The sequence below is a fragment of the Lynx canadensis genome, chromosome A3, assembly GCF_007474595.2.
Source record: "Lynx canadensis isolate LIC74 chromosome A3, mLynCan4.pri.v2, whole genome shotgun sequence".
In the NCBI taxonomy this organism is placed as follows: domain Eukaryota; kingdom Metazoa; phylum Chordata; class Mammalia; order Carnivora; family Felidae; genus Lynx; species Lynx canadensis.
Window position 1 is genome coordinate 99909616 of NC_044305.1, and position 11920 is coordinate 99921535.

Sequence of the window (11920 nt, forward strand, 5' to 3'; positions counted from 1 at the left end):
TTAAAATGCGGAAATTCCATGCTCCTTAATCTGGCATTCTGTGGCTTCCACAAAGGACAGGAATGAAGACACTGTGTGTATGTGTGTGTGTGTGTGTGTGTGTGTGTGTGCACGCCTGCACGTGAGTGCCCACAAGTACGCCAGTGTGAGCACTTATGAGTTCTTCAGAGTGTGAGTGTCAGTGTGTGCGTATATGTAAATGTGTGTATCTAGGGTCAATGAGTGTGTGTGAGTGTGTGCTCTGTGACTTAGTGTGTGGGTGCTTTGCAGAGTGTGTGGGTGTGAGTCACTGTGAGTGTGTAAGGAGTGTGATGTGAGTGAGCGTGTGTGTGGTGAGATGGTGGGTGTATTTGTCCTCCTGGGCTCAAAGAGAACAGGCAGAAAGGAATCAGGAGCCCCAACTTTCTCAAGCCAGTCTGATCCATCATGGGGTACAGCAAGCCTGCCTTCCCCACCCTCCACTCTGCCCACCTTGAAGCAAAAAGGAATGACAATGAGGAGGGCCTCAGTCTGTCTGCGGAGGGGCCCGTCTGTCTGTTTTTATTCTCCATGACAGCTGACCCCCAGGCTCTAACTGGCTGCTAAGTTGGCAATCCGCCTGGTCACACACCCTGAGAAGATGACCAGGTCAGCTACTCCCTCTCAATCCCTCCAAAGCTCCTTGAGCAAAAGGTTTTGTGGCCAATGATGTTAGGAAACCCGGAGAAATTGTGGGATCCACAAGAGACGCTGGCGTGTTAAGGGTGCTGAGAAGTACCTTGGGAGGGAAGCCTGTTGCACCTTCCTAGACTAGCATTCACTCTTGAGAGCAGGAACCCCTCTACTCCCCTCGACAGCACCTGCTCACCTTCCATGGGAGGAGGCCTCACAGAAGCCACGTTGGGGAATGCTGACCCAGCCTACCTGGCACATCGCAGGCTGTAAAGCTTCCTCACCCACACACACACGTCACTGGGGCCCTGTGAACAGGTGACACTACACCCATTTCACAGGTAAGGGAACTGAGGCTCCAGGAGGTGGAGTATGTAGCTCACGGTGCCCCCAGCTTGTCGGAGGCCTGCTTGCCTGGACTCCACCCTCTTTCCTTCTACGCAGAAGCTGAGCGGAGAGCAGGGCTCCGAACGGGCTCAGGAAGTAGAATATTTCAGAGAAAAAGGGCAGGCTGAGGCTCGGCACTAGCCCATGATGGGATTCCCGGGCAGGTGGAAGGCCTGGAGTGGTCCCAGCAGATACTGAAGGGGGACGGGGGGCTGGGAGGTGCTGAGGGGGCCATGCCAGCTGGTCCTGGCTGCGTGCCTCTACCATCTCAGCAGCTGGAGGTGGGGGAAGGTTCTAGTCCAAGCAGGACCCCAGCCGGCCCCGTGGCTGAGGTCAGGGCCCCTGTTCTCCGCACCCAGTTTCCTCCTCTGAGCCGCGAAGGAGGTGGGGGAAGGTTGCCAGACAAAAGGTGGGATGCCCAGTTTAATGTGAGTGTCAGCTCAACAGCAAACACATTTCAGTGTGAGCGTATTCCATGCAATCTTTGGGACACACTTACACTAAACAATGACTTATTTTCTATCTGATAGAGGATGTGACCTCCGCAGCCTGTATTTTCATTGCAGATGAGGCCAGTGACCTTCATGGCACAGATGAGGGGTCAGACCCGGGAGTTGGGACTAGATCCCTGTCTGGGGCTCACTTCCTTCTCAAGGGCTGTCTTTCCCTATGGACCAGGTGAGCGACGGCTGGGCTGAACCTGGCTCTGAGGGAAAAGCCTGCCTCCATGATGGTGGCCAGGAGGCTGGTGAGGGGCTGGGGACCCAGGGTGTCTGTGGTGCCCATGCTTGGGGATCACCAAGCCCGAGAGCGGGACTGGGAGGAGCTGTTTGCATCTACACTGAGGGACCTGTCTCTAAATGTGGCGGGGTCTGGCGGTGCTCCATTGGCTGAGATGGTTGGGGGAGAGCAGGGATACAGGAGGTGGTTGGTGGAGGGACACCAGCATAGACCCCTGGGAGAGGAGGGGAGGGAAGGGGGAAGGGGTGGGAAGCTCCAGGGCCAAGGGCCTACCTGAGCCCTCAGGTGCAGGGATTGCTCTGTCCACTAACTCATCTGAGGGCAGGGGGTGGGGGGACATCATGGTAGCTGCTGCCCTCCAGCACCCCCCACACTGGGAAAGCTCTAGCAGTGTGTGTGTTTGTATGTGTGTGTGTGTGTGTGTGTGTGTGTGTGTGGTGGGGGAGGTGGAAGACAGCGTGGAGTCTCTGAGGAAGCACTCCTCCCCCCACTTCTCCACAAACTGGTGTCTGTGTTTGTGGTAAAGCCAGTGACACGGGGACAAGGCCTATAAGAGGAGCAGGACCCGGCAAGGTCAGATTGCGAGGCGGCCAGCCACATAAAGCGGGGTGTGAAGAGTGCTTCAGCATCTGCCCCACCATGACCTCCTGGGCCCTCCTGCTCCTTGCCTCAGTGCTCCTGGCCACCCCGGGTAAGGACATTCCCCCATGCACATCCTGGCAGCTACTTCTTAGCAGAGGGTAGGGACAGTCTGGAGACTGGGTTCGATGGGCCACCAGATTTGAACTCCTGGGGGAAGGAAGAGAGAAAGAACGACCTCTGAAAGGAGATGAGGGTAGTGTTCTCTTAGAGCAGCTCCAAATCCGTGTGTGTGTGTGTGTGTGTGAGAGAGAGAGAGAGAGAGAGAACAGAAAAACAGAGACAAAGACAGAAAAGAGGTTCATGGATGATGTTGGTGGGGGGGCGGGGGTGGGGGGCAGATAATCTTCTCCTGTTTTCCAGAAAGAATTGAGAGCATGTCTGTTGCACAGAGACTGGGTCAGAGCAGCTCCAGGGCGGAGTGTGAGGACAGGCCCCCTGGACCCCTCACAGATCCCTGCTCCTGGCCTGTTTTCTAGCTACCTCCTGGGCTCCCACCAGCCGGGAGATCTGTCTCCTTCCACTTGTGAAGGGGTGCGGATGGTGTTTCTTCCCCAGGGCTGACCTTTTCTGGCTTGAACCCTGAGGACAATGACTTGATGACCACTGACTTGAGTCAGGAAAAGCAGCTCTTAGAGAGCTTGGTCCTGGAGTCCCCCCAGGTTGGTGGCTGGTTCCCTGCTCACTTCCCATAACCACCCCCTCACGCACTGTCTCCTCCCCGGGAGCAGCAGGCAGGGCTGCACATCTCACTGGGCAGAGGGGTGGGGAGGCAGGGCTGTGGGCTGAAGATGCTGGTTTTGTGCACCTTGTGCCCGTGGCAAAGGTCGTTGTGCCCATGGCAAAGGTCGGGGGGCTACCTGGGTCTGTCTGGCTGAGCTCTCCCCAGGAGGGTCCCCTGGGTTCTGACCAGAGTAGAGAACTGGGTCAGGGGCTGCTCTGGGTGAGGTGCTGCGGGTGTGGGGCAGGGTCTGGGGTGTGTCAGCCCCACCAAGACTAGCAGGAAGGTGGGCAGGGACCAGCCAGCCTGCGTCAGGCCTGAAAGCACAGAAAGAATCTAGATGATCCTGCTGGCCTAGGAGACACCAGAGAGCTCCTCCTGGGTCCCTGCCAAGGGCTGTTGGGGTGTCTGAGACACCATCTCAGGAGGCATTGTTTTCTGACAGGGTGACCGGCTAGCTCTTAGATGCAAGACTTGTAAGATGATAATCCAAGCTCTGAGAAAAGCCGTGGGACATAATGTCACACAGGTGAGGCTTGTGATTTGGGGAGCCATTTGCAGGGCGGTCAAGGGCATGAGTGGGGCTTGTAGGGCTAGGGGTGACACTGAGGAAGGGGCTGATCCCTGGTTGGGCCAGGGCTTCTCAGCAGGGGATCTGTGGGCCCCCTGGTATCTGGGACTGACTTCAGAGAATCCCTTGAAATCATGAAGCTCTGTGAGTGTGAAAGTAGGAAGAGGAGCGTGCGTGGTTTCTGTCCCATTGTCAAAGGAAATTTGTTCCCAGAGCAGGTAGGAATCTTTCCCCTTTGGCCCCTCCACGTGTGTCCAGGGACGAATTTTGTGACATTGGTTCCATGATGGCCTGGGCTAGACTGATATGCCCCTGATCTCCCAATTCCTAGCAGCATGGCTTGGCCAAGCCCTTAATGCTTTCTGAGCCTCAGTTTTCTTTTCTGTTTAATGGGATGGATCATAATCGCCCCTTGTAAGTTATCGAAGCCCTTTAAAGGAGCTGAGGGGTGGACGAGCTTAGCTCCATGCCTGGCCCTGAGCACCTGCTGAATGAGGGATGTGTTTTACCAAGAAGCCCTTCTTCCCCCTGCCTCCCTCCCTCCCTCTGCTTTTTTCCCTGATCCTGCTCAGCTCCCTGGTGCTGCAGGGCCCACCCTCAGCCCTGGGAACTCAGCTTTATCCTTCTCCATTGGATGGTGGGAGAAGATACGTCCAAGTAGAATGTGCCAAGACTCCAAGTGCTTTCTTTTCCTAACCTTCGTCACACAGCCCTGTGCACAAGCCCCGTCAGGTTGGGACCCAGGAAGCTTGGCAGGCAGAACCCTTCCTGTGGGTCTAGAGCCGTGGGTGCCGTTCTCCACACAGAAGGCAGGGGGGCAGGTTAATGATGTACGGGGGACTGGGACACTACAGGGTCAACTGTCCTTCTCTCAAGAGCCCCTCCTGGCCAGGCTTGGGCCAGGGCCTTGGTGCCTGGGCATGAGTTCTGATCCCTGCCTCTCTAGCCTCTGCTCCGTGGCCGCCTGGCACCAGGCCCTCCTCCCAGCATGCCCTTGGTCAGGGTGCCCAGGGCCTAGAGCTGCTGGGGTCTGCAGGGGGGCGGCAGTCCTGGGCGGAGCTCACTTGAATTCTCTGTCTTCCTATGGTGCTGTTACCCTAGGAAGCCATCAAACACGCTGCGTCCCTGGTGTGCAAGCAGACATTTCCACTGCAGGGTGTTTGCAAGGAATTAATCACTAAATCTCTTGATAAGATCATCCATGGTATCATGAATGGGAAAAGCCCTGAGGAAATGTGTGTGAAACTCAGGATGTGCAAACCTACAAAAGGTGAGTGCAGAGGTGACAGCAGGGACTCATTCCTGGAGGGCTCACATCATGTCCCCACATATGTACAATACAGTTTCGACCCACAGAAATCCAGCTGTCATACACATCCCACCAAGCTTCCTTGCAGTGACATGTTACCCCCACCACTGTGTGGAAAGTGGGGTGAAGATGGGTAGGTGGGCTGCAGGTGGAACCGGTTGAGAAATACTCCAGGCCATCCTGGGGTGCCATCAGGTCCCCATCTCCGGTCAGCTGTGGACTTGAGCAAGTAGCTCAACCTCTGTGAGCTTGAGTTTCCTTCCTTGTGAAGATTTAGGAACCCGTATTTCTGATTTTCAACAAGGATTGAATGAAATGATTACGTGTAAAGAGGTTAAGACCAAGCAAGCGGCCTCAGACTGGGATATTCAAAGACATCAGAGCCCTGATTGAACTCCCATCCCCCGGCCTAGTATGGGATCCCTGGGCATCAGAGAGACAGGTCACATCTTTGCCCAGGACACTAGGGACCTGAGAGCTGAGCTCAGGAACCCCGCTGGCAGGGAGGGCTCTCAGTCTCTCCCTCCAGGGCTGCTCAGCTGTGCGCGCAGATCAGGCCACGGCTGCAGCACATGGGCCGGGAGGGGCCCCTGATTGGCTCTGGCAGCTCGTGTAGCCCTGACTGAGGCTGTGGGACTTGATGCCGGCAGATCGGGGGTCACCTCATACTTTGAGGTCCCCACCATTTCCTGCGATTAGAGTCTGCGGTTTTCATCTCTGAAGCCCCACAACCCACACAAACCCCTGACTGGGTTCCGGGATGTGACTCCAGGTGTGCTCAGTAGGGACAGGTGGCTCTAGTCCCCATATCCCCCGGACAACACACACCCCTGTCCACTTCTCTGCTCTTGTCTCCACTCCAGGTCTCTGAGCCTCTGGGGTCTCTGACGCCACCCTGGGGAGAAGCACAGAGTCTCCCACAACCACCACCTGCTTCTGCCCTCTCAGATCCAGAGCCGACCCTCCAGTGTCTCTCAGCTAACTTCTCATTGCCTTCCCCTGCAAGAGAATATATGCCATGCAAACTTTTAGCCACAGCTTCTTTTCCTTTGGTGGACTTGAGGGGAGGGGCTCAGAGGCATGCTTGGGTGACTCATGTGTTCAATCAATGTTTATTGGTTGTCCCACACTATTCTAGACGCTAGGGATTTCATGATGAACTGGTCAATGTTAGCAGCCCTTACAAAGATGGTCATGAAATACATATGAACAGTCACTAGAGAGACACACACTCCTCTGAGAGCCTGGGGTACACAGTGGATGTACCCCCAGAAGCTCCCAGACCATGAGGAAGAGTAGCAGGGTTGTAGGTAAGAGTGTTCTTGGTCATAGGGCACAGAAACCCACCCTTTGCTTCTCTCTGCAGGGAGCTGTCTTTTTGTTTTGGGAGATATATTACTTAGGATTTATTCTGTGTAAGCTACAGAAATCTTAGTTCTTTCTGGTTCAAATAAAAAAGTCAATTTATTGGCTCAAGTAATTAAACAGTGTATAGATAGCTTCAGGCACAGAATGATCCAGAAATGAGTGGTGTCCCCAGAGGTCCAGTCCTGCCATTCTCTCAGGTCTTTTCACGGCTGTATAGTGAGACTGATCTCAGCCAGCTTCCTTCTGGCTGCAGCCATGGCCACATTGGTCCAAACTTTACATTCTCCAGTATGTCATCAAGAGGAGAAGACAGTTCTTTGGTAGCCTCTCTGCCCTTGGAAGAGAATGGAAACTTCTTTCCTAGAAGCCCCATCAGATATCTCCTGTGTTCTCATTGGCTCGAATAGGGCACGTGTCATCTGGAACCCATCACTGTGTTCCGAGGGCATGGGACACTCAGATTAGCGTGAGCTGAGTCAGGGCACACCCCTGGCCAACCAGTCACTCGTGTGAAAGTGGACATGAAAATCTGGGAAATCATTGCTGGGAGTTGAAAGGGATACCAACATCACTAGACGCAAAGGTGCATCAGGCAGGGCTCAATCCAAAAAGCAGTTCCAGAACTTCCAGTGTGAAATCTGAAGCCATTTGAGTGTTAAAACACATAAGGAATATATGGGATTATAACCCATGGATTAAATGAGGATTAATGAATTCATAGAGATATAAATAGGACATTAATAATCAAATAAGGGAAATGGGGACATGTTACCTTATTCTAGATGCCAATTAATACATGTAGACGTAGTTGCAAAATTTATTCCCACAAAACACATATTGATTTGATATATGTGACCTTAGCAGGTACGGGCAGCTTTATTAAGGGGCTAGCAGTAAAGAATTGAAGAGAAATGGGGCCGAGTTGGAGGCCATGTGAAATTAGAGGTGGGGTCTGCCATTAAGGTGTTTACATGCAGGGGGAAATGGTCCCAGGAGAGGGGAGAGGCCCATGGTGCTGGACAGATGTGAGGTACAGCTCCAGGGAAGGCCTTGTGAAGGGAGAAGAGGGGTCCAGGGCACATGGAGCGTCAGCACAGACTCCCAAAGGTGGGAGCTTTGGGAAGGTGGCCTCACCCTTAGGGATAAAAGCTAGTAAAGGACAGAGGCCCAGCCAGCTCCTGTAGCCTGTCAGGAGGGAGCGTGAGTGTACTGGCTTCATAATCCAGACTCCACTGGGGGTACCTGTTCACCGCCAGGCCCTTCTCAGTTCTCTACCATTCCCCTGTCACCCACCCAACAGCCCAGGACAGCAAGCCTGTGTCATGTGGCATCCCTCCCTCCAGGCCACGTCGACCCCTGACCCAAGCTGGAGCAAATGACTCCCTCCTGGGAAGTTGGAATTGCCCCATCCTGGTGCAGACCCCTTCGCCCTGGCCAGGCTCTGCATCTGTCTCTGGGTGGTCTTCAGACTTCCTTCTGCCTTGGCTCCCCCATCCCTTCTGGACAGGGCAGCCCCACGCTCTTTCCAAACCACAACCACATCTCCTCACTTTCCAGTGGCTTCTCTCAGAGCTCGGGACAAGTCCCTACTGTGTGTCACACCCTGGTGTCAGAATAGGAAACAAACGAAAGAAAGACACTTACCTCAAGCACCTGCCAATCTACAAACGACTAGTAATAGCACATTAAATTTACCTAGCACCCTAACTCCCCTCTGTTTGTAGAAGCAACAATTATTCATTTTATTAACTGGCATTGCCTGAGAGCCTGTCCTGTGGCCTCCTGTGTGATGAGGTGGGAAGGAATGAGAAGGAAGTTCTAATGCACAGGGAGGTTGGTGGTTATCTCAAGGCGAAGCACTTGTGTGCAACGTGAACCACCTCCTTCTATCAGGAACGCTATTTTTTTATTGCTGTAAGAAACTCATAACAGAATTTACCATCTTAGCAATGTGGTAACGTACACGCAGCAGTGTTGAGTATATTCACATTGTTGTGACACGGACATCCAGATCTTTTTCGTCTTACAAAACTGGAGCTCCAGACTTATTGTGAAGCCACAACTTTCCTTCGCCCCCGTCTTAAAGCCTGAGAAAACTACAGTTTCTCAAAAGTGGTCCACATATTTCTATTTTATATTTCCTTTAATTTGACTACTTTAGACACCTCGTACAAATGGAATCAGAGATTTGTCTTTTTGTAATTGCCTTATTTCACTTAGCATGATGTCCCCAAAGTTCATCTTTGGTGTGGCAATCGACATGAGTTTTTGTTTTTAAGGTGAAATAACGTGTGTGTGTGTGTGTGTGTGTGTGTGTGTGTATTTATATATATTTGAGGAACCACCATATTGCTTTGCGTAACGGTCTTACAGTTTTACAACAGTGCACACTTTCTCCACATCTTTACCAACACTTGATATTTTCTTTTTTTTTGACAAGGGCCATCTTCATGGGTGGGGTGCTATCTCCTTGTGGCTTTGCCTTGCATTTCCCTAACGATTATTGATGTGGGGAGCATCTTTTCATATGTTTGTTAGCCATTTCTATGTTTTGTAGGGAGAGTGTCTATTCAAAGTCTTTTGAGCTTATTTTTTATAATGTTTATTTTTGAGAGACAGAGTGTGAGCAGGGGAGAGACAGAGACAGAGGGAGACATAGAATCTGAAGCCGGTCCAGCGTCTGCACAGCAACCCCCCCCCCCCCGCGTGGGGCTCAAACCCACAAACCGTGAGGTCATGATCTAAGCTGAAGTCGGACGCTTAACCGACTGAGCCACCAGGGGCCCCTCTTTTGCCTTTTTTAAATTATTTGCTGTTTATTTGTTGAATTTTAACATTTCTTTGTACTTTCTGGGTATTTTTCCGTTATTAATGATTTGCAAACATTTTTTTTTCTTTTTCTTTTTAAAAACAATTTTTTTTAACGTTTATTTATTTTTGAGACAGAGAGAGACCGAGCATGAATGGGGGAGGGGCAGAGAGAGAGGGAGACACAGAATCGGAAGCAGGCTCCAGGCTCTGAGCCATCAACCCAGAGCCCGACGCAGGGCTCGAACTCACGGACCGCCAGATCGTGACCTGAGCTGAAGTCGGACGCCCAACTGACTGACCCACCCAGGCGCCCCTGCAAACATTTTTATGTATTCCATAAATTGCCCTTTTACTTTGTCAACTGTGCTGTTTCATGCACAAAGTTTTTAAGCTTGATGCAATGCTAGTTGTCCATATTGTTGCATTTCTTGGTGTCATATCTGAGAATTCACCACCAAGTCGGAAGTCATGCAGCGTTCCCCTTGTGTTTTTTCTAGCGATTTTATAGTTTTGGGTCTTACATGTAGGTGTTTGATCCTTTTCTAGTGACTCTTTCGCATATGGTGGAACATCAGGTCTACCTTCATTCTTCCCCATGGGGCTGTCCAGTTTTCCCAGCACCACTGTTTGAAGACATTTAAATTCCCTTTTATGAGCACTGTCTTCATAGGGTCTTGCGGAAATTGGTTAGCAGAACGGCAGTTTCTCAAAAGTGGTCCACATATTTGGTTAGTCACACGAGTGCAAAGGTTATGAGGATTTTTAAGGGCAGCCTGTTAGCATGCTCTTTGCAGGGATTTTACAATAATTACACAAACAACCTCCAAATCAGATTAATCAACTCACATGAAATACAGTTAGAGTCCTCATTCCAGCCACGGAGTAATTTTCATCTAGTAAATCTACCGTTGGACAGTCTGAATCATTGGAAAATGCAGGTCTATGGCATCTAAACACATCTCAGTTTAATTCATTTTGGGGATTTTTAAGTATTTTCTGTGTGGACGAGATGTTATCTGTAAATAGAGAGCTGTACATCTTCCTTGCTAATCAAAATGGTTTTGTTTTTTTTTTCCATTTTTTTGCTTAGTTCTCCTGGCTGGAATCGTCAGTGCAATACCAAATAGATGTCTGGAGAGCAGACGTCCTGTCTTGTTCCTGATCTTTGGGGGAAGGTATTTAGTCTTTCTTCACAGAGTCTGATGTCAGCTCGGGGAATTTCATAGATGCCACCTATCAGGTTGCAGACTTTCCCTTCTATCCTTAGTGAGTGTTTTAACAAGAAGAGATGTTGAGTTTTTTCAAATGGTGTTTCTGTGTCCATTGAGAGGATCATGTGGTTTGTTTTTAAGTTTATTTATTTTTTGAGAGAGAGAGAGAGCACGTGCGTGCACATGCCAGCACATGAGCACGTGAGTGGGGGAAGGGCAGAGAGCAGGAGACAGAAGATCCGAAGGGGGCTCTGTGTTGACAGCAGAAAGGCCCATGAGAGGCTCGAACTCAGGAATCACGTGATCATGACCTAGGCCCAAGTCGGATGCTTAACCAACTGAGCCACCCAAGCACCCCAGGATCATGCGGCTTTTATTTGGGTTCTGTTGGTACAGTGAATTACATAAATGATTTTGGGGTGTTAAATCACTTTGCATTCCTGAATAAATTCTGGTTGGTCTGGTACAGAATTCTTTTTATATGTTACTGGATTCAGCTTGCCAGGATTTTGAGGAGGGTTATGGCATCCCTATTCAGGGGAGATATTGGTCTGTACTTTTCCTGTGTTGCCTTTTTCTGGTTTTGGCATCAGGGCATCCTTTTCTATTTCTTGGAAGAGTTTGGGAAGAATTCATACTAATTCTTCTAATGCTTGGTAGAATTCATCTGTAAAGATATCTGACCTGGATGTTTGTTTGTGGGTGGTGTTTGCATGACTCATTCCATGTCTTTACTTATTATACATCTATTCACTCTTCCCATTCTTTTCAGTCTGTTTCAATAGTTTGTATCTTTACAGGGATGTGGTCCGATTTAATAACATATAACTGTTCATAGTATACCCATTCTCCTCTCTGTAAGGTCAAAATGTCCCTTCTTTTATTTCTGAATCTAATAACAAGGCAACACACACTACTGTGTTAAAGTGTGTCTGTCATTTACTCTGGATGACGGGAACCCCATCCCCACTCCCCCTCCACAGCACCCGCTCACCTCCCACAGGAGTAACCCTTATAGAAGTCATGTTGGGGAATGCTGACCCAGGATACCAGATTACTTCTGCTTGGCACATCCCAGGCTGTGAAGCTTCCTCACACGCGCACACACACACACACACACACACCACTGGGGCCCTGTGAACAGGTGACACTACACCCATTTCACAGGTAAGGGAACTGAGGCTCCAGGAGGTGGAGTATGTAGCTCACGGTGCCCCCAGCTTGTCGGAAGCCTGCTTGCCTGGACTCCACCCTCTTTCCTTCTACGCAGAAGCTGAGCGGAGAGCAGGGCTCCGAACGGGCTCAGGAAGTAGAATATTTCAGAGAAAAAGGGCAGGCTGAGGCTCGGCACTAGCCCATGATGGGATTCCCGGGCAGGTGGAAGGCCTGGAGTGGTCCCAGCAGATACTGAAGGGGGACGGGGGGCTGGGAGGTGCTGAGGGGGCCATGCCAGCTGGTCCTGGCTGCGTGCCTCTACCATCTCAGCAGCTGGAGGTGGGGGAAGGTTCTAG

The 11920-nt window shown here is 51.0% G+C and overlaps 1 protein-coding gene across 1 annotated transcript; it reads left to right on the forward strand.

Annotated features, from left to right (window-relative positions):
- The first annotated feature begins 2344 nt into the window (after positions 1–2344).
- Positions 2345–5963, forward strand: LOC115509748 (antimicrobial peptide NK-lysin-like). The gene is made up of 5 exons (XM_030309048.1): positions 2345–2470; positions 2977–3080; positions 3585–3668; positions 4812–4980; positions 5883–5963. The coding sequence occupies exons 1-5, from the start codon at positions 2419–2421 to the stop codon at positions 5888–5890; spliced, it is 417 nt and encodes a 138-aa protein (XP_030164908.1). The 5' UTR covers positions 2345–2418; the 3' UTR covers positions 5891–5963.
- Positions 5964–11920: the final 5957 nt, after the last annotated feature.